Here is a 23,562-nt window from a genome sequence, read left to right on the forward strand (position 1 = left end):
TGTGTGTGTGTGTGTGTGTGTGTGTGTATTTGTTCTTATTTGTGTATGTATAGGTTTTAAGAGTTGAGTAATTGTTTGATAAATGGGGTAGGGATTGGGCTAGTGTAATTTAATTAAAATTGTGCCAAAATTGGCCCAAAATTTGAGCCCAAAGAGCCCAAATCCGGTCCAAAATGGGGCTGCCAAGAAGAGCTTAAAACGACGTAGTTTGGTCTTGAAACTACGTCGTTTTGGTTAAGTAACAAGATTCAATCTCATCCACCCATCTTGATTTAATCCAACGGTCCTAGTTTGATCTTCATCCTAGGTATTTAAAGCCCAAAATCCCCAAAAATTTGCCCCATTTCCCCCTTATTTCCTCTCTCTTCTTTCCCTCTCCTTCTTCTCTCTTCTCTCTCTCTTCACTCTCTCTACGCCGCCCCATCTCCGCCCACCGCCGCTGGCCGGAAATCGCCGCCGCCGGCGGACCACCTCCAAACACCTCCAAATTCACACCATGTAATCTCCACAACTTCCTCTTTCTATATCTCCAAACCAAATCCTTCAAAAATCCCTCAAACTCCTTGAATCTTAGATCTTGGAAATTTTCCCGTCACTTTTTTACCCAAATCCTTGAAGCTCCAACCACTACCACCCCACAATACCTACATCAATGGATAGAGCTCCTCAAGACCTAGCTATTGATGCCAATTTCACCCTGAAAATTCGGCGACCAAAATCCGGCCAAATTCCGGCGACCTCCCCGAACACCCTCTTTTGGCATACCACCATTTTTTCGGCCACTTGAATTGTAAAATGGTAAAAATTCTATTCTTTTTCATGGCCGATTTTTTATTTTTACTTTTAATTTTCAGATTTTATTTTGGTCTATTATTAATTATTTTAGCATTAGTTTTTGAAATTTGAAATGTTCAATTTTCTGTTTTTGCACTTGTTGAAGTAGTAAAATAGTTTTGTATTAATAAAAGTGAGGTAGTGCAGAATACTTAAGAATATATGGTACTTGTTTGGTTGTTTATTTACTGCTTCAAGACTCTTTGAGTACAATACTCAAAAGTCAAATTGTTTGGTAAGAAAATGTAGACTTTTGGACAGTGTTTGAATAAAAGTCTATCTTTGAATAGTGGAGAACAGATTTTGTTTGAAATACTTGACAAGATTTGAACCAGAAAGTCTGGCCTTTTGAATTTAAGAGCAGATTTTGTAGAAAATCTGTCAAAAAGATTGATTTTTATTTTTTTGAAATAGCTGGTTGTTTTGATATATAAGGGAGACTCAATCACACTTCTAGGGAGAGGGAATAATTGCTTTGAACACACAAAAACATAAAAAAAAATCAGCAGTTGAACACATGAAAAGTGAGCTGAAATGGTGAGCTTTGGGAGTGAATCTTAGAGTGCAAACTTTTAGAAAAGTATAAGTCCTCTTTAGAGTTCGTTTCTGGGTTTCCTCTCTAAGTTTTCGGGTTGTTTTAACACGAATTTGCTGCTGGTTTTGCTACTGTTTTGTTGCTGTTTATATGCTGCTTTAGTTGTTGAACTACTGTTTATTCTTTTGCTATCCAGGTAATCCTTTAAGACTCGTAACGTACGTATTTTCAGCAATGGGAACAACTTGAACATACTACACCATTTAAATGTGTTTGATATGATGAATAATTTGACAACAAAAGAGCTTGTATGTTATTGTTATGTATCAAGCATGTGATAATGTGAATATAGTCCTTCATAATACTTGAATATTGAGTTGCAAGTTTTTTGAATGTGATATCTAAGTATGCCATGAATGACTTTAGATGTATAACACATAGCATGAGTTCGTTTTAGTTGCTGAAATTTCACTGCCAACATATGCTTCTAGGAATGTTATGATAATTTTTTTTAATCTGGCCATTTTTCCAGATTTGCAAAAGTGGCTATTTTTGTAAAGTGTGCGTTTATACAATTGTGACTATGTAGTTAATGGTCATAAATGCAAACTAAGTAAAGAACCAAGATTGTATCAACTTTGAGCCTTTTTGAACCAAAAAATAAAAGCTGGCCCATTTACCTTTAAACAACAAAATTACCCCCTTTTCTTCTATATAGCATTGGGCCAATTAAAATCCATTTCTTGGCCCATTTTAATAATAAATTCCAGCATCCCAAGAGCTCTTTACAAGCTGGCCCATTTTTTTTAACAAGAAGTTGGCTCATTTCTTTTAAAATAGATTAAGTTGGTCCAACTTTTATCTGCTTAATTTTTCCCAACTATAAAGCTAGAAAAATAGTAGTAATATCAGATTTTTCTACTATTTTTAATTAACTCATTTCCTTTTTAAATGCTAGGCAATTAGTAGGCGCGCTTTAACTCACGAAATCACTTGTGTAGTGTGATGTTTGAATATTCGATAAATTAATTTAATAATCTCATACCATGCCTATTAATTTTAGTTAATTCTTAATTTAGTATATTTTTTTGTTAAGATCGCGAATTCGCTTGCGTAGCACGATAGTTTATTTTTTATTTTATTTTCAAAACTAATCTCTTCGAATGTAGTAATTTTTCCAGACGTAAATAACATGCTAACAATCGTTTGTCATGACTGCGGATTCGCTTGCGTAGCGCCGTTATGACTAAATAATAAATTTCGTCGATCATGCACTCGCTTGCGTAGTGTGGTTATGACATCTTCTTATTAAAAAAATATTCTTTAATTTTTCTAATAATCAAGAGATAAAAGCGGATAGGTAAAAATATGAAAAATAATATAAATCACAGTTTATCCAAAATTAATTTAAGCCAAATGTAGTCAATAAAGCGACCGTGCTAGAACCACGGGACTCGGGGAATGCCTTACACCTTCTCCTCGGTCAACAGAATTCCTTTTCCGGACTTTGTTTTCGCAAACCAATAATAAAAGAGTCAAACCTTTCTTTGACTAGGGATTCAAATAAAAGGTGACTTGGAACACCAACAAATCAATTCCAAGTGGCGACCCTGAATAACAAAAATAATCCCTATTTCAAAATTGTCACTTTAATTGGAAAAACTCTTTAACCCACAAATTCGTAGCATAACACGTTACATTTTGTACATATCTTTTAGAAGGGTAAAAAAGGGGTGTGACAAATGGTATAAAAATAACTTTTACCGGAAAATGGCTGATTAAAGAGTTGTGTCGGCTGACCTAGTTTAACGATAGGCGCCATCACGATCGGGTCGGTTTTTGGGTCGTGACACATAGTATCAAAACGGAGTAAATGAGGCTGAATTATGAAATCAGTAAAACACAGCATCACTGAGTATAGATATTAAATCAAAACAGTGAGGAACGGTAGTAAAAATCCCCTAAGGGTCCAAACATCTTGGCACAAGGCCCAGATATGGCATTCAACCCAAATTATAGTAGTTCTTTCCAAAACACATAATTATCAAATAGTTTTAAGTCAAATATGCGACTTAATTGTCGTACGGGATGGACCAAGTCACAATACCCAACGACATGCTCGTCATCTAACGTGCGCGACACCTCAAAGTAGCAAAACGATGAGAAATCTGGGGTTTCATACCCTCAGGATAAGATTTACCGTCATTACTTACCTAAACCTGGATAAAACTCTAGCCCGCGATGCCCTTGCCACTTGACTCGGCCTCCAAATGCTCTAAATCTAATCAAAATCGGTATCACATCATTAATACATGCTAAAGGAATAAAGCCCATGCCAAAATTATCAAATTAGCTCAAAAATACCGAAATTGGCCAAACCCGACCCCGGGGACCACGTCTCGGAATCCAACAAAAATCACAAAGATAGAAACTCATTTCACTCCCGAGTCTATACATACCAAAATCAACAAAATCGGACCTCAAATGGCCCCTCAAATCCCCAATTTAAACTCTCCAATTTCAAGCCCTAATTTCCCTAATTTTCACCCTTAAATCCCACAAATTTCATGCTTAATCAACTGAAAATCACCATAGAATCGAGTTTTAGGCTCAAAAACATTACCTCAATGAGTTTCCCTTTGAATCCCTCTTTAAAACTCTCAAAAAGCTCCAAAAACCGAGTTGAAATTGTAAAGAATCACCAAAATTCGCGAAAGGGGTCAATTTAAACTTTCTGCCCAAAGGATTCCGCATATGTGGCCCAATTTATGCACCTGCGGTCCATACGCCGCATCTGCACATTTCACTTAAGTCTCCAGATTCTGCACCTGCTCCCCAGGCCTCGCGCCTGCGGGCTCGCATGTGCGGTCAAATCCTCCGCTCCAGCGACAAATTCTGCAGGTGCGGAAATAATAGAAACAACATCTTCAGCTGCAAAATCCCACTTCCATACTTCTCCGTTAACCATCTGAAATCTTCCCGAGCCCCTCGGGGTCTCAACCAAATATACCAACACATCACATAACACCATTCCAACTTATTCCAACCTTCAGAACACTCAAAATAACATCACAACATCAAATCATCCTCGGATTCAAGCCTAAGGATTTTCAAACTTCTGAATTCCGCAAACGATGCCAAGACCTATCAAACATCGTCCAAATGACCTGAAATTTTGCACACACATGAAAAATGACACAACGGACCTACTCCAATTTTCGGAATTCCATTCCGACCCTGATATCAAGATTTTCTCTAATGACCGGAAAACGCCAAATTTCCAATTTCGTCAATTCAAGCCTAGATCTACCACGGACTTCCAAATTACATTCCGAACACACTTCTAAGTCCAAAATCACCTAACGAAGCTATCCGAATCATCAGAATTCGCATCCGAGATCTTCTACACATAAGTCAACATCCGGTTTACTTTTTCCAACTTAAGCTTCCAAATCGGAGACTAGGTGTCCCATTCCACTCTACGACCACTCCGAACATAACACAACCAAAAAGATATGATGAAATACAGTTGAACAACACACAAGGAATCATAAATGGAGGAGACAAAGTTATAACTCATGAAACAACCGGCCAGGTCATTACAACGCAACATATATAATAATTGACAGAATAATAGAAATATTGAACATAATTAAACAATAATCTGAAAAATAATGACCACAACGTCAAGAATAAACCAGTACCGTCCAAAATTACCAATCTTTAGCAGTTCAAATAAATATCGTAAAAACCAACAAAGCTCAAGAAATGGAAACATATAAGCTATTGCGGCACGCAACTCGATCCCACTAGACAACGCAAATCCTCCCTTATTTCACCGAAATAGCATCAATAACAGAGATAATATATGTAAATATGTTGCGATGCGCAACCCGATCCCACCATATATCAATACAGTATTATAAAATCAGCCTTATTTCACCATATCAATCCACCCTTATTCCACCTGTTGCGGTGTACAACCCGATCCCACCGCATAGAATATATTCACCCTTATTCCACCATAACAATCCACCCTTATTACACCTGCTGCAGCATGCAACCCAATTCCACCATATCAATACCAAATACTCAAAGCACAGTCAAAACAATAGTTCAAACTACACGCCAAACCGAACCAAAAGGAAACCTTGCACAATATAGAATCTACACAAGTAATATTACACAGCGAGACCAATCAAGCAATTTAAAATTAGAAGGTGCAAACAAGTCTATTTAAGCAAATACTCCCTCCGTTCCAGTTTATGTGAACCTATTTCCTTTTTGGTCCATTCCAAAAGGAATGACCCCTTTCTAAATTTGGTAACAATTTATCATAAACTTATAATTCTACCATTAATGAGAAGCTTTTATAACCACATGAATACTCTGGCCCCTTTTTGACTTGTTTAAGATCACAAATTCCAAAAGTCTTTATTTTTTCTTAAGCTCTGTGCCTAGTCAAATAGGTTCACATAAATTGGAACGGAGGGAGTAGCAGGGATTCATAAAACTATGAAAAGAACTAACATCATTAACAGGGGAAGATATTAATTAACAGGTAGCAGTTAGGCATGGAAAGTATTTAGACCATATAATAGCTAAGACAGAAAAGGAAACAATTAAGGAAAAGCGGTAAATCGGGAAAAAATAGATAATTTTGAGGCGTATAAGCACTCGTCACGTCGCATATACGCCGCTCACATGAGAATCACATAGCACATAGTCCGAGGGTTCCTAATTCCCTCAAGTTAAGGTTAGACACAATACTTAGCTCACTTCGCAGTCAATTCAAAGCTCTACCGGGGTCTTTCCCCTAGAATTCGCCTCCAAACTACTCGTATATAGCCATAATTAATTCAATAACATCAAATACTGCTAAACGAATCAACTACAATGCATAAATTTTGATTTCCCAAACTTTTCCCCAAAATTTCAAAAATCGACCCCGGACGCGCTTGGTCAAAAAACGAGGTTTGGACCAAAATCCATTTACCCATTCAACCTCGAGCCCAATTATGTAATTTGTTTCGAAATCCGACCTCAATTCGAGGTCTATATTCCAATTATACAAAAACTCCTAGTTCTACCCAAACCCCCAATTTCCACCATGAAAATCGTAGATTCTAGGTTGAAAACTCATGAAATATAATTGGTAATTGAAAGAAAGTGCATTAGAATCACTTACCAACAAATTAGGGAAGAAAATATCTTGCAAAAAAATTGTCTCTAGGCTTTCTAGCTTTTGAAAATTTGAATGAATGGCATCCCGTAATGGGATTGTTTTATCACTGGGCACTAGTGTTTATCGTGTTCGCTTGAACACTGACGCGATCGCGAGTAACTGTACGCGTTCGCGAAGGTCTAGCCCCCGACCTACGCGTTTGCGTAGAGTTACCTCAACTCCTTCTGCCCAGCCTAGCTAATGCTACGCGTTCGCGTGTGACGGGTCGTGTTTGTGTAGAGTAATCTCCTAGTGCTCCGCGTTCGCAATCATGGTCTCACGTTCGAGTAGAGTAAAATCCTTCCCTAGCCCAGATCCCCTTTGCGATCGCGAGAATGGCTTCGCGATTCCGAAACACAACCCACTAGAACACCAGCTGCAACAAAAACACCAGATTTTCTAAGTTCAAATCATCTGGTAGCCTATCCGAAACTCACCCGAGCCCTCGGGGCTCCAAATCAAAAATGCACACAAGTTGTAAAACATCATACGAACGTGGTCGCGTAATCGAATCGCCAAAATAACACCTAGAACTACGAATTGAACACCGAATCAAATGAAATTTTCAAGAAAGCTTTAAAACTTCTATTTTCACAACTGGACGTCGTCTGAACCACGTCAAACTAACTCCGCTTCTCACCAAATTTCACACACAAGTCATAAATATAATAATAAACCTGTACGGGGCTCCGAAACCAAAAAACGGATCCGGTATCAACAAGGCCAAACATTAGTCAATTCTTAAAATCATTAAACTTTCAAACTTTAATTTTTCATAAAAAATCCATATCTCGAGCTAAAGACATCGGAATTCGATTCCGGACATACGTCCAGGTCCCAAATTATGATACGGATCCACCGGGACCGTTGAAATATAGATCCGGGTCCATTTTCTTAAATAGTTGACCGAAGTCAACTCAATTTAACTTTTAAGGCGAAAATTCTTATTTTTATCAAAATTTAACATATAAGCCTTCCGGAAAAGTACCCGGACCACGCACGCAAATCGAAGAAGGCTAAAATAAGATATTCAAGGATTCGGAACACAGAATCTAGTTCTAGAACATGAGATGGCCTATCAGGTCATCACAAAATTTCTATATATGTAATGTCGGGTTGGGTTGGTTTCGGTTTGACTTTTTTTAGTTAAAACCAAATCAAACCAATTATGGTCGGGTTTTTTCCAACACCAAACCAAATCAAACCAAACCACAATCGGGTTTTTTTCTCGGTTTGACTCGGATTATCGGGTTGGTGCGATTTGTCGGTTTCCTTTGTACATCCCTAGGAATAATACAAAGGATTTTGCTTTATTTTAAAAAATCTTAAATATAAAAGTACACGAGAGATACGTGTATTACTTATATATGTCTTGAACTTCTTTTACCTTAAAACTATTAAAGATCTTAAAATAATTATTGGTATTCTCATTTTCAATTTTTTATATAAGGATAAGACTTATTTTTTTGTTTACCGAGTGGAAAAAAGCAAAAAGAAAAAACAGTGAATATAAAGAAATTGATCTTCTTATTGATTTGTGCACAAAGTACACCAAGGTATTACAAGAAAACAACTTGCAATAACTAATAAGAAATGAATAAAACGAGGACATCCTCAATACACCAATAAATTACGAAAAAAACAAACTCTATATATGAAGAATCAAAGTCATTGTAGCCTTGTCCACGTGAATGCACTAGAGAACAATGTGCAATAAGAATCAATCCTTCAATTGAAAGGTTGAATATCTTATTCCATAAATTAGTTGCTTTGTATCATTTGACGTTTGAATCTTTTTCTCAAGAAGCTAGCTTTTATATTTTAGTGCTTCAAACTAAAATCTGAAAAGAAACAATAAAATAGAAGATCAGAACTTAATTCAAAGAAAAATAAAAATAAAAAGTTGATTTCATATGGAAAAAAAGAATACACAATTCAAACAGCAACTCACTTGATTGATTGTGGAGAATGGCTGAGCTCTTAGAAATACTTAGTAGTGGATTGGAGGTGGCGGAGAAGCATAAATGTATACTGGTGGAGGTGGTGATTTCACGGGTGGAGGAGGTGAGCTTTAGTAATAGGCAGGAGGAGGAGACTTTACTGGAGGGGGTGGAGAGTGGTAATAGTATGGAGGTGGAGGAGAAGGCGACGGTGGAGGAGGAGACTTGGAGTAATAGGGTGGTGGCGGTGATGGAGATGGCGGTGGTGGAGACTTGTAGTAATATGGAGGTGGAGGTGATGGCGATGGAGGTGGTGGTGATTTATAGTAATAGGGTGGTGGAGGAGATGGTGATGGTGGTGGAGGAGACTTGTAGTAATAGGGCGGGGGTGGTGACGGAGCCGGTGGAGGGGGAGACTTATAGTAATAGGGCGGGGGTGGTGATGGAGATGGCGGAGGAGGAGACTTGTAATAATAGGATGGGGGTGGTGATGGGGATGGTGGTGGTGGTGACTTATATTAATATGGTGGTGGAGGTGATGGTGACGGGGGTGGTGGCGACTTGTAGTAATATGGAGGAGGAGGAGAAGGCGATGGTGGTGGAGGAGATTTGTAATAGTAAGGAGGTGGAGGCGATGGTGACGGGGGTGGCGGTGATTTATAATAGTATATAGGTGCAGGTTTTGGTGATGGTGGAGGTGGAGACTTGTAATAATAGGGCGGAGGTGGTGATGGGGATGGTGGGGGTGGTGACTTATAGTAGTATGGTGGTGGAGGCGATGGTGACGGGGGTGGTGGCGACTTGTAATAATATGGAGGGGGAGGAGAAGGTGATGGTGGTGGAGGAGATTTATAATAGTAAGGAGGTGGAGGCAATGTTGATGGAGGTGGTGGTGATTTATAATAGTATACAGGAGCAGGTTTTGGTGATGGTGGAAGTGGAGACTTGTAGTAATAAGGAGATGGTGAAGACTTAGTTGGTGGCGGTGGAGATTTGTAAACATATGTCGGGGTTGTTGGAGGCGGTGACTTGTAAATATAAATCGGCGATGGAGGTGGAGGAGATTTGTAGTAGTATGGAGCAGGCGTAGGCAGAGGTTTTGTGCATTTTGCATAAGGTGTCTTAGAGCCATAAGCAAATGGTTTTGCATAAAGTACAACTTCATAATGGTTCTTTGACTTCACTTTTAGGTTAGCGCCCTTTACTCCCCAGTGAAGGTTTGTAGGAATGTCACAATTAGAATCCTTTGGAGCATTGTGTAGTTTAGCCTTGCAAGCCTTTGCTCCATATTTGGCATATTCAAATCCTTTAACAGTAATGCTGAATTTGTCGTTGATCCTTGTGGTACCATAACTCACAATTTTCTTGTCACCAGCCTTACAAGTCACCTTAATAACAGCACCTAATTCATGTGAAAAAAGAATTAATATATTAATTAACACTAAAGTTATTGAGCTGCTAACATATGTCATTTTCAATATTTTGCTCCATAGTTATAAAAATATTTATAGTTACTACGTTGTAAATATTTTTGATATTTTAAAATCTTATTTTTCAAAAAGGAAAATCTAGTGATTGTGATGCGCGCAAATTTTTTACTAGCACATTTTTGGGTATTTTGGTAAGAGCTTAACGAATAAAGCAACAAAAAGGAAAATATATAGTTAAATCAATTTTTGGTGATAAATTAAAGTTAATAAAAAGAGTGGATGTGTAATAAAAAGTATTGTACCTTTCAGGTGTTTCTTGCCATGAGACTTCTCTGGATATTTTGAATCATAGCATCTAAAACAGTAGACCTTTCCGACAACCTTGACCACCAAATGATGATATGGAGGATAGTACTGAGTAGGTGGTGGTGGTGAAGCGTAATAGTACGGTGGGGGAGAAGACTTCTTTGGAGGTGGTGGGGAGGTGTAGTAGTATGGAGTTGGAGGTGACTTTACTGGTGGTGGTGGGGAAGAGTAGTGATATGGTGGCGGTGGTGATTTCTTTGGTGGTGGTGGAGAAGAGTAATAATATGGTGGAGGAGGTGATTTCTTGGGAGGCGGTGGTGAGGAATAGTAATATTGTGGAGGAGGAGACTTAACTGGTGGAGGTGGGGAACTATAGTGATATGGGGGAGGAGGTGATTTCTTTGGCGGTGGTGGTGAGGAATAGTAATACGGTGGAGGAGGAGACTTAACTGGTGGTGGTGGGGAAGTATAGTGATATGGTGGCGGGGGTGATTTCTTTGGTGGTGGCGGTGAGGAATAATAATATGGTGGAGGAGGAGACTTTAGTGGTGGTGGTGGAGAACTGTAGTAGTATGGGGGAGGAGGTGACTTAGCAGGTGGTGGTGGGGACTTATAATAGTATGGTGGTGGTGGTGATGGTGACGGAGGAGGCGGAGACTTGTAATAATAAGGTGGCGGAGGTGAAGGTGAAGGAGGTGGTGGAGATTTATAGTAGTATGGTGGAGGAGGTGAAGGAGAAGGTGGCGGTGGAGACTTATAATAGTAAGGTGGAGGTGGTGATAGCGAGGGTGGTGGCGGAGATTTATAATAATATGGTGGTGGAGGTGATGGTGAAGGTGGAGGTGGTGACTTATAATAATATGGAGGTGGTGGTGAAGGTGATGGTGGAGGAGGAGATTTGTACACATACGGGGGCGGGGGAGATGGCGAAGGAGGAGGTGGTGATTTATACACATAAGGTGGTGGGGATGAAGATGATGGGGGTGGAGGAGACTTATACACATATGATGAAGGTGGTGATGGAGAAGGAGGTGGAGGTGATTTATAAACATATGGTAGTGGGGGAGAAGGTGATGGGGGAGGTGGAGATTTATACACATAAGGTGGTGGCGGAGAAGGAGAAGGAGGTGGTGGTGACTTGTACTCGTATGCTGGAGGTGGTGGAGAAGAATATATATAAGGATCTGTTGACACTACATTAGCAACTGCCAATATGGCCAACGCCAGTAAGATTTGTGGCAAATAGCGACGACCCTTGGCAGGGCCGCCACCGTGAAACCGACTCATTTCGCCGGCAAATTCCTGCCCTAGCCTTCCAAATATGGCTAGTGAAATCTCCAAAAACTTTGAAGGAGTAGAAGAAGAAAGGAAACAGTGTTGAAAGATGATGCCTTTAATGGATCAATGGCCAATGTATTTATAGTAACGTTCCTAGGGAAGCAATTGCTTCTAAAGAGCTGTTTAAAGGACCAATTCAATTGGTCTGATTGATAATCAAAGACTAAAATTTATAACAACTCTTAACAGCTGGATCTACAAATTATCATCTTATTAATTAAAGTCCATTTCTGGATCACTTTGAATATTTCCATACTATCTTTTTAGCAAGTAGTTGTTACCTGCTACACAGAAAATGGAGTAAAGCAAAGTGTGATTGTTATTTTTTAATATCTTAGTTTTCATGAACACTTAGATATCATACAATTATTGGTAGTTTTGTTTGTTTCCTCGTTATTTCTATATACATTCCTAACTAGTAAAGTTCTGTGGTTAACTTTCGATTTACGACGACGACGACAACAATAACAACAAACCCACAGTATAATCTCAGAAGTGGGATTTGGGATCGATGTGTATAAAGACCTTACCCCTACCTTGGATAAAGGTAGAGAGGCTATTCCGGATAGACCCTCGGAATAGTCTCGGCTCAAGGAAAGATGAAAAGGAATTCGTAACAACAAGCAGTAATACCAGCAATCCAACATGAAAACCGAATCGAAAGAAATAGCAAATAGTTATAGAAATCTACAAATAGGAAAATACAAGACTAACACTGCTATTACTAGCACGAATAAGGAAAACACTCGACTACCTAGCCTTCTATCCTAATATTAATGACGGATTTTACTGTTTAACTAAAGAATTTGTCCGTCGCTAATTCTTATTTTTTTAGTAGTACTTTTTTTTTTGCAAACTACATGGAATTTTTGTTTTCGGATCAGAGGTGATGGCTAAAGAAATTACTTGTTGCCAACTGGAAATGAACATTTTATTTAATATTGATATGTTTCAGCAGTTCCAAATGGAACTCTCACTGCATTTTGTGTTACTAAATAAAGAAAATTACAGCTTGTGAAATGTGAAAGGCGGCTATTAGTTTTAGTATATATTTCAAACGCCACTTAATACCAAGTCAGAAGCACAACTAATTACTTAGATTCATATCTTAGTTTTTTTTTTGGGCCAAAATTCCCATCTTAAATGAGAGAATGATTGTTTGTGAGAGACTAGATGAGTTTTTAAAGCCCTATTTTAAGGTAACTACGTGATGGAGTTGCTACACTATATTTGGTTGATTAATTGACTACTTCATTGATCCTAGCCATTCTTCATGGAGAATATATGTTTAAAAAAAATACAAAAGCTTTTGTTCCTTTTTAAACCTCGTATAAGAGTCAAATTAAGGGGTCGCTTGGTAGGGTGTATAAGAATAGTGCAGAATAAGGTGTATTAGTAGGGGTGGCAAAATGGTTAAAAGAAAACAGTTAATCATCCATATTATCCACTAAAAATGGGTTGGATAATGAACTATTTAAAAACGGGTCAAATATGGATAAGAACCATATTATCCATTTAGAAAATGGATAACCAATGGGTAACCACTGGATAACTAATGGGTCTAACTTTTATATTTGTAAAGCCTCAAATTGGGGATTTCTCAAGTTAGGGAGACTAAGAATTCTCCCAAAAGTGATCATATGCAAGAAGTCATGGATAATATGGTTATCCATATTATCCGCCGGTTAACCCGTTTTTTATCCGTATTAAATATGAGTCGGGTTGGATAATTGATCCGTTTTTTCATTACCCGTCTTCGACCCGAACCATATCCAACCCGACCCGCCCGTTTGCCACTCCTATGTATTAGTAATGGATGGATTAGTAACACATGGGTTAGTAATGCAAGCATTAGTTATGCAAATATTATTTTTTATCTACTGTTTGGTGTGGTGTATTAAAATTATAATGCATTGCATAATTTTTAAGAAAAATAGTTGCTTACAAAAATGCCCTCCATATTCTCTAGCTTTAAGGGACTTTAAGGATAATTTTGTCTTTAATTTTGCTAATGCATGCATTAAAGCATTGGTATTACTAATGTCATGGTTTTCTATGCATTACTTATGCATAGGATAATGCCAAGTATGATGTATAACTAATACAAGTTAAAAAAATGTACCAAACAAGGTATTAGTAATGCATAGAGCTAATGCAAGTATTAGTTATACACAAGTTGAAAAAATATATCAAACAAGGTATTAGTATTGCATAGAGCTAATGCTTGCATTATTTTTTCTAATACCTCATATCAAACAACTCTTAAGTAAATTGGAATAGTGGGAGCACTATGTTAAATTGTGGATGAGAACAGTGTTCATCCATGGGAATACTTAGAGAGAAAATTGGAGAAGAGAAGAGAGAAATGGATTTTGAGAAATGATAATGTTACATTGCTTCAGCTATAGTAGGCGTACATATATACAAGTTAACTACCCAACTAATGACAGCTAATTGACAACTAATAACCACCTAACTAACTAACTAATAATCTTCCTATTAAATAAGCCACGTGCACAATTACAATTCCATCTGCACTGATAATACTCCCCCTCAAGCTGGAGGGTGCAATATGTTGAGCACACCCAGCTTGCCTAACAAATGCAAGTGTTGTTGTTGTCCTAAGCCCTTAGTCAACAAATCAGCTAGTTGATCCCTGGTAGGCACATAGAATGTCTGTACCATTCCCCCTTTAATCTTGTCTCGAATAAAGTGGCAATCGATCTCGATATGTTTTGTCCTTTCGTGAAAAATGGGATTAGCAGCTATTTGCATAACAGTTTTGCTATCACTTATCATAGCTACAGGTTGAAGGATTTGAACTCCCAACTCCTGAAACAATCCAAGCAGCCAAGTGACTTCTGCACACTTGAGGCCATGTTCTATACTCTGCTTCAGCCGAACACCTAGACACAGTGTATTGTTTCTTGGACTTCCAGGAGATCAAGAAGCTTCCAAACTTGATAACATAACCTGTTACACATCTTCTGGTGTTTGGGCAAGCAGCCCAATCTGAGTCACACCAGCATGTTAGAGTATTACTAGGTTCTGCCTTAAGCCATACTCCTTGTCCTAGTGAACATTTCAGGTATCTTACAACTCTGGTATCATCCTTCCAGTGTGACTTCTTAGGTTTTTGCATAAACTGACTCAAGGTTTGAACTGCATAACTGATGTCAGGCCTAGTGATAGTCACATACATTAGCTTCCCAACAAGCCTTTGGTAGAGACTTGCATCCTCTAAAAGTGTATCATCTGTAGCTCATGTGGCAGTATCAAACTCTACTATGATGAGTTTTAGGTTTGATTGAAGAGGTATATTGACTAGTTTGGCTCCACTTAACCCCAGCGCAGAGATTAACTCCAGCACATATTTCCTCTCATTTAGCATTATGCCAAATTTAGATCTAAGCACTTCAGATCCCCTAAGTCCTTCATCTTGAACTGATGATGCAAGACTTGTTTGGCTTCAGTGGTTAGCTGTATATTACTGCTAGTGATCAGCAAGTCATCAACATAGACAAGGATAATCACTATGTCTCCCTGTTTCTTCAAGGTGAATAGAGAGTAATCATGAGTGCTTTGAACAAAACCTGCACTCAATAGAGCATCTGTGAGCTTGATATTCCATTGCCTAGAGGCCTATTTGAGTCCATATAGGGACTTTCTCAACTTGCACACTTTCTTCTCCCCCTGATTTCTGAATCCCTCGGGCATTTTCATGTAGACTTCTTCACAAATGTCATCTTGTAAGAAGGCATTGTAAATATCCATTTGACATAAGTTTCATCCTTGCTATCACTGATCTTACAGTGACCATCTTCACAACAAGTGAAAATGTATCATGATAATCCAAACCTTTATGTTGGCTATACCCTTTGGCTACTAGCCTTGCCTTGAACCTTTCAACTTCACCATTAGCATGATACTTTATTTTATATATCCACTTAGATCCCACTACATGTTTCCTTTGAGGTAGTAGTACTACTTCCCAAGTATGGATATCCTCTAGAGCTTTGATCTCTTGCTTCATGGCCTCTATCCATCTTTCATCTTTGGCTGCCTGCTTGAAAGTTTGAGGTTCCACTAGATTGGAGGACTTAGCCAAATAGGACTGATATTGAGTGGTAGTATTGTTGTAGGATAGATAGTTGGCTATGGGATATATGCTGGTATTATTCCTAGTTGATACATAGTCTTTCATTCATATTGGTTGAACGCATTGCCTCTTTGATTTTTTGAGTATGGAAGGGTTTTCTGAAGCTGAGGAAGTGCCTGCTTCTTCTTCTACAAAATCTCCTGAATATGTATGTGAAGTTTTCCCAAAACCTATGTTTGGCAAGTTGTTCATTGGAACATCATGAGATTCTCCATGACTGTTGGCTTCAACATGAGAATCATGAGGGGGATCTTCAACCGCATCAGCATCAACTGTGTTACTAGCATGTTGATCTACAAATGGTAACGTAGATTCTGCAATTGGTTGAGTGGGAACAACAACAGGAATCTATGTATTAGAAAATACCTTAAGGTCCTGCATAAGAAAGCAGTAATTAAAGGAGATTTAGAAGTCTGTGAGTGTGTAAAAGGAAAGACTGACTCCTTGAAGACAACATCTCTGATCACAAAGAAATGTTTGGTAGACAAATTCATCAACAAATAAACCTTTTGTGTGCTGTAATAGCCCATAAACACACAGGCTTTGGCTCTTTTAGCAAATTTGTCATCTTTGGGAATCACTATTGCATAGCACAAACAACCGATCACTCTCAAATGTATAGGGATGCTTGTCTTCCATATAAGAGTTCAAAAGGACTCTTTCCTTGTGTAGCAGTAGAAGCTAGTCTGTTCAATAGGTAGACTGCAGCTTGTACACATAGTCCCCAGTATCTGATGGGTAAGTTGTCTTGAAATCTCAAGGCCCTAGCCACATCCAGTATATGCATATGCTTTCTTTCGGCAATGCCATTCTGTTGTGGAGTATGCACATAACTGCTTTGATGTATAATTCCCAAGGCATCAAATAGCTTAGTGCACTGTGAATTGAAGAATTCAGTGCCATTATCTGATCTTATTGTTTTAACATTAAGCAAAATTGATTTCTGATCAACAATAGGTATTTAGTTATAACAACTATGACTTCAGTTTTCAATTGCAATAGAAAAACCCAAGTAAATCTACTGTGATCATCCAAAATGGTCAAGAAATAGTATTTCTTATCAAAAGTAGGATTTATATAGGGTCCCCATAGATCCATATGTACAAGATGAAATGCTGCTATAGCTCTAGATTTGCTTATAGGAAACTTCAGCCTTGTCTGTTTAGTCAAAGGACAGACTGGACAATTATTCAGAAGTGAACTATTTACATTGTGACTTAGTAAACTCATACTCTTCATAACAGTAATAGAGGGGTGCCCTAGCCTCATATGTCATAATCTATAATCTTCTTTGTTTGTAGTTGCTACCATAATATGCTTCTGAAACTTATTCTTGTCATCCTCGGACCTGAAAATGTATAGACCAGCTAACTCCTTACCAATCTCCTTCATCCGACTATTGCATAGATCCTAAAATATACAGAAATCAGGTAAGAACATTGGATATCATCTCTCCTTTGAAAATAGATGTCTGACCAGTATAGGTTATGTCCACCTTATCTCCAGTAGGTAAGCTAACCTTATCCCTTAGTGAGGCATCTACATTAATGCCATTTAATATTATATCCAAACTGCATGCAGCTATATGGTGTGTAGCACTAGAATCCACAATCCAGTCATTTTTCTAAATCTATGACATGAAACAGGTAGCATTACTTGCCAAATTTGCATGACGGTCTCCAGTGTCCTTGTTTAGCAATGCCAAAATCTGCTGATACTACTCAACAATGAAAAATTTGCCTGCAATAGGTTCCTTTCCCTCAGAGTATTGATGTGTTGACAATTGACCATCCCTATTCCCAGATATACTATTCATAGCTGCTAAAGCTTGTTGTTGTTGTGGTCTCCTGTACTAACCCCCTTGCTGAGTCCCAGAACTACTAGCACCCTGTCCAAACATCTTCTTACTCTTGAAGTCTGTAGGATATCATATTAGCTTATAACAATTCTCCTTAGTTTGTCTTTTTAGTTTGCAATATTCACATTGCATAAAAGGTCGTTTGCCTTTGTAACCCTATCCTTGACTATTCTACATAGCCATCAGATCTGATTTAATTCTTGTTGCATTTAGACTAGGTGAATTGTGAGTTTCATCCTCAATAATCATAGCATATGCTTGATTATGTGAGGGAACACTAGACGTCAGCAAAATCTGTCTGCTTATTGGATCATACGAATCATTTAAGCCACTAAGAAATTGTAATAACCTTTGTTGCTGCATATATCTACATAGTCTTATAAATTGGGAGTTGTCACCATAACATTATATTCACTCCATAAACTCTTTAATTTCGTGAAATAAGTGGATACAGAGTCAGTACCTTAATACAGAGTGTTGATGGCTCTATGTAGTTGGAAGATGCGCATGCGATTGACTTTATCAAATGTCTCTCTCAAATCCTCCCAAACCAGGTGAGCATCTGTAGCATATGCAATTTCACTCAAAATCTCAGTGGATACAATATTCATCAGCCATGAGAGTACAATGGCATTACAAGTCTCCCATTGCTCATGCAATTCTGTGTTGAAGGTATCCTTTGTGCAAGTACCATTCATGAACCCTAGCTTCCTTTTCCCCAAAAGAGTGATCTTTATCGTTCTACTCCAAAGCCCATATTTTTCAGATCTGGTAAGCTTAATCGAAATCAAAACTATGCCAGAAGTGTCAGAAGGTCCAAGGTAAAGTGGATGTGTGTATACAAGTGTTTGCTCCTCAGTTCTCAAGTAAGTCACCATTGTTGCACCACAAAAAATAGAAAATGAAGAAGTAGAAGAAATATGTGCTGAGAGGACAAATTGAAATCAAATTGCGCGAGTAAACAGCATCAGCAGCTTCGATATCATGTTAAATTATGGATGATAACAGTGTTCATCCATGGGAATGCTTAGAGAGAAAGATGGAGAAGAGAAGAGAGAATGGGATTTTGAGAAAATGATATTGTTACATTGCTTCAGCTATAGTAAGCAAACATATATACAAGTTAACTACCCAATTAATGACAGCTAATAACCACCTAACTAACTAATAATCTGCCTATTAAATAAGCCACGTGCACAATTACAATTCTATTTGCACTGATAATACTCTATTTGCAGCATATTTGTAAAACATGGTTCCTTAGGGGTCATTTGGTTGACCTTCCTAAAGAGTTAATCCATGTCTAACTATGTAAAATCAACATGACTTATTACTATGTTTGGTTGGTGTTTTAATTTTCGTATAAAATCTGCATGACTTATATAATATTTGGTTAGATTTTACCCCTCCTTGGCTGCTCCACCATGTCCTTACATAACTAATATCTACATAATCTCTGTGTAACTCATCTCCGAACCAAACGACCCCTTAATTAGTGTGTGTATACATGCAATAGACTTGCCTTTTGAATTTTGATAATCAGCTTCAAATTTCATGAGGTAGATGCTCATGACTAGTGACACTCCGATGTCGGGCTTGTGTAATTATTCTGCACTTTTCTTTTAAATTTTCATTATGAGATTATTGATTTATAAATGGTAAAAAAATAACTTTTACCGAAAAATGGCTGATTCGAGAGTTGTGTCGGCTGGTCTAGTTTCACGATAGGCGTCATCACGATCGGGTCAGTTTTTGGGTCGTGACACATAGTATCAAACGGAGTAAATGAGGCTAAATTATGAAATCAGTAAAACACAGCATCACTGAGTATAGATATTAAATCAAAACAGTGAGGAACGGTAGTAAAAATCCCCTAAGGGTCCAAACATCTTGGCACAAGGCCCAGATATGGCATTCAACCCAAGTTATAGTAGTTCTTTCCAAAACACATAATTAACATATAGTTTTAAGTCAAATATGCGACTTAATAGTCGTACGGGATGGACCAATACCCAACGGCATGCTTGTCATCTAACGTGCGCGACACCTCAAAGTAGCAAAACAATGAGAAATCTGGGGTTTCATACCCTCAGGATAAGATTTACCGTCATTACTTACCTAAACCTGGATAAAACTCTAGCCCGCGATGCCCTTGCCTCTTGACTCGGCCTCCAAATGCTCTGAATCTAATCAAAATCTTTATCACATCATTAATACATGCTAACGGAATAAAGCCCATGCCAAAATTATCAAATTAGCTCAAAAATACCGAAATTGGCCAAACCCGACCCCGGGGACCACGTCTCGGAATCCAACAAAAATCACAAAGATAGAAACTCATTTCACTCCCGAGTCTATACATACCAAAATCATCAAAATCGGACCTCAAATGGCCCCTCAAATCCCCAATTTAAACTCTCCAATTTCAAGCCCTAATTTCCCTAATTTTCACCCTGAAATCCCACAAATTTCATGCTTAATCAACTAAAAATCACCATAGAATCGAGTTTTAGGCTCAAAAACATTACCTCAACGGGTTTCCCTTTGAATCCCTCTTTAAAACTCTCAAAAAGCTCCAAAAACCGAGTTGAAATTGTAAAGAATCACCAAAATTCGCGAAAGGGGTCAATTTAAACTTTCTGCCCAAGGGATTCCGCATATGTGGCCCAATTTACGCACCTGCGGTCCATACGCCGCATCTGCACATTTCACTTAAGTCTCCAGATTCTGCACCTGCGCCCCAGGCCTCGCGCCTGCGGGCTCGCAGGTGCTGTCAAATCCTCCGCTCCTGCGACAAATTCTGCAGGTGCGGAAACAACAGAAACAACATCTTCAGCAGCAAAATCCCACTTCCATACTTCTCCGTTAACCATCTGAAATCTTCTCGAGCCCCTCGGGGTCTCAACCAAATATACCAACACAGCACATAACACCATTTCAACTTATTCCAACCTTTGGAACACTCAAAATAACATCACAACATCAAATCATCCTCGGATTCAAGCCTAAGGATTTTCAAACTTCTGAATTCCCTAAACGATGCCAAAACCTATCAAACCTCGTCCGAATGACCTGAAATTTTGCACACACATGACAAATGACACAACGGACCTACTCCAATTTCTAGAATTCCATTCCGACCCTGATATCAAGATTTTCTCTACTGGCCGGAAAACGCCAAATTTCCAATTTCACCAATTCAAGCCTAGATCTACCACGGACTTCCAAATTACATTCCGAACACACTCCTAAGTCCAAAATTACCTAACGAAGCTATCCGAATCATCAGAATTCGCATTTCGAGATCTTCTACACATAAGTCAACATCTGGTTGACTTTTTCCAACTTAAGCTTCCAAATCGGAGACTAGGTGTCCCATTCCACTCTACGACCACTTCGAACATAACACAACCAACAAGATATGATGAAATACAGTTGAACAACACACAAGGAAGCATGAATGGAGGAGACAGAGTTATAACTTATGAAACGACCGGCCAGGTCATTACAACGCATCATATATAATAATTGATAGAATAATAGAAATACTGAACATAATTAAACAATAATCTGAAAATAATGACCACAACCTCAAGAATAAACCAGTACCGTCCAGAATTACCAATCTTTAGCAGTTCAAATAAATATCGTAAAAACCAACAAAGCTCAAGAAATGGAAACATATAGGCTATTGCGGCACGCAACTCGATCCCACTAGACAACACAAATCCTCCCTTATTTCACCGAAATAGCATCAATAAGAGAGATAATATATGTAAATATGTTGCGATGCGCAACCCGATCCCACCATATATCAATACAGTATTATAAATCAGCCTTATTTCACCATATCAATCCACCCTTATTCCACCTGTTGCGACATACAACCCGATCTCACCGCATAGAATATATTCACCCTTATTCCACCATAACAATCCACCCTTATTACACCTGCTGCAGCATGCAACCCAATTCCACCATATCAGTACCAAATACTCAAAGCACAGTCAAAACAATAGTTCAAACTACACGCCAAACCGAACCAAAAGGAAACCTTGCACAATATAGAATCTACACAAAATATTACACAGCGAGACCAATCCATCAATTTAAAATTAGAAGGTGCAAACAAGTCTATTTAAGCAAATACTCCCTTCGTTCCAGTTTATGTGAACCTATTCCCTTTTTGGTCCATTCCAAAAGGAATGACCCCTTTCTAAATTTTGTAACAATTTATCATAAACTTATAATTTTACCATTAATGAGAATCTTTTATAACCACATGAATACTCTGGGCCCCTTTTTGACTTGTTTAAGATCACAAATTCCAAAAGTCTTCATTTTTTCTTAAACTTTGTGCCTAGTTAAATAGGTTCACATAAATTGGAACGGAGGGAGTAGTAAGGATTCATAAAACTATGAAAAGAACTAACATCATTAACAGGGGAAGATATTAATTAACAGGTAGCAGTTAGGCATGGAAAGTATTTAGACCATATAATAGCTAAGATAGAAAAGGAAACAATTAAGGAAAAGCGGTAAATCGGGAAAAAATAGATAATTTTGAGGCGTATAAGCACTCGTCACGTCGCATATACGCCGCTCACATGAGAATCACATAGCACATAGTCCGAGGGTTCCTAATTCCCTCAAGTCAAGGTTAGACACAATACTTAGCTCACTTCGCAGTCAATTCAAAGCTCTACCGGGGTCTTTCCCCTAGAATTCGCCTCCAAACTACTCGTATATAGCCACAATTAATTCAATAACATCAAATACTGCTAAACGAATCAACTACAATGCATAAATTTTGATTTCCCAAACTTTTCCCCAAAAATTCAAAAATCGACCCCGGACGCGCTTGGTCAAAAAACGAGGTTTGGACCAAAATCCATTTACCCATTCAACCTGGAGCCCGATTATGAAATTTATTTCGATCCGACTTCAATTCGAGGTCTATATTCCAATTATACAAAAACTCCTAGTTCAACCCAAACCCCCAATTTCCACCATGAAAATCCTAGATTCTAGGTTGAAAACTCATGAAATATAATGGGTAATTGAAACAAAGTGCATTAGAATCACTTACTAAAAAATTAGGGAAGAAAATATCTTGAAAAAAATTGTCTCTAGGCTTTCTAGCTTTTGAAAATTTGAATGAATGGCAAAAATCCCGTAATAGGAATGTTTTATCACTGGGCGCTAGTGTTTATCGTGTTCGCTTGAACACTGACGCGTTCTCGAAAAGTTGGACCTAAGTGGCCTATGCGATCGCGAGTAACTGTACGCGTTCGCGAAGGTCTAGCCCCCGACCTACGCGTTCACGTAGAGTTATCTCAACTCCTTCTGCCCAGCCTAGCTAATGCTACGCGTTCGCGTGTGACGGGTCGCGTTTGCGTAGAGTAATCTCCTAGTGCTCCGCATTCGCGATCATGGTCTCACGTTCGAGTAGTGTAAAATCCTTCCCCAACCCAGATCCCCTTTACGATCGCGAGAATGGCTTCGCGATTCCGAAACACAACCCACTAGAACACCAGCTACCACAAAAACACCAGATTTTCTAAGTTCAAATCATCTGGTAGCCTATCCGAAACTCACCCGAGCCCTCGGGGCTCCAAATCAAAAATGCACACAAGTCCTAAAACATCATACGAACGTGCTCGCGTAATCAAATCGCCAAAATAACACCTAGAACTACGAATTGAACACCGAATCAAATGAAATTTTCAAGAAAGCTTTAAAACTTCTATTTTCACAACCGGACGTCGTCTGAACCACGTCAAACTAACTCCGCTTCTCACCAAATTTCACACACAAGTCATAAATATAATAATAAACCTGTACGGGGCTCCGAAACCAAAATACGAATCCGGTATCAACAAGGCCAAACATTAGTCAATTCTTAAAATCATTAAACTTTCAAACTTTAATTTTTCAT

General features: G+C 38.4%; 1 protein-coding gene and 2 long non-coding RNA genes across 3 annotated transcripts; 1 reads left to right on the plus strand and 2 right to left on the minus strand.

Annotated features, from left to right (window-relative positions):
• The first annotated feature begins 348 nt into the window (after positions 1-348).
• Positions 349-1,767, plus strand: LOC107765971 (uncharacterized). The gene is made up of 2 exons (XR_001643563.2): positions 349-798; positions 1,566-1,767. It is a non-coding gene; the product is annotated as an uncharacterized LOC107765971 (long non-coding RNA).
• Positions 1,768-8,103: 6,336 nt separating this feature from the next.
• On the minus strand, positions 8,104-8,681 carry LOC107825476 (uncharacterized). Its single transcript, XR_001657072.2, has 2 exons — positions 8,545-8,681; positions 8,104-8,434 (listed from the first exon to the last, which is right to left on the minus strand). It is a non-coding gene; the product is annotated as an uncharacterized LOC107825476 (long non-coding RNA).
• A 238-nt stretch (positions 8,682-8,919) lies between these two features.
• Positions 8,920-11,675, minus strand: LOC142182732 (uncharacterized). The gene is made up of 2 exons (XM_075257413.1): positions 10,266-11,675; positions 8,920-9,935 (listed from the first exon to the last, which is right to left on the minus strand). Exons 1-2 carry the CDS (start codon positions 11,554-11,556, stop codon positions 9,052-9,054), a joined length of 2,175 nt encoding a protein of 724 aa, XP_075113514.1. The 5' UTR covers positions 11,557-11,675; the 3' UTR covers positions 8,920-9,051.
• Between the last annotated feature and the right edge of the window lie 11,887 nt (positions 11,676-23,562).

This window comes from Nicotiana tabacum, chromosome 1, assembly GCF_000715075.1.
Source record: "Nicotiana tabacum cultivar K326 chromosome 1, ASM71507v2, whole genome shotgun sequence".
Classification (NCBI taxonomy): domain Eukaryota; kingdom Viridiplantae; phylum Streptophyta; class Magnoliopsida; order Solanales; family Solanaceae; genus Nicotiana; species Nicotiana tabacum.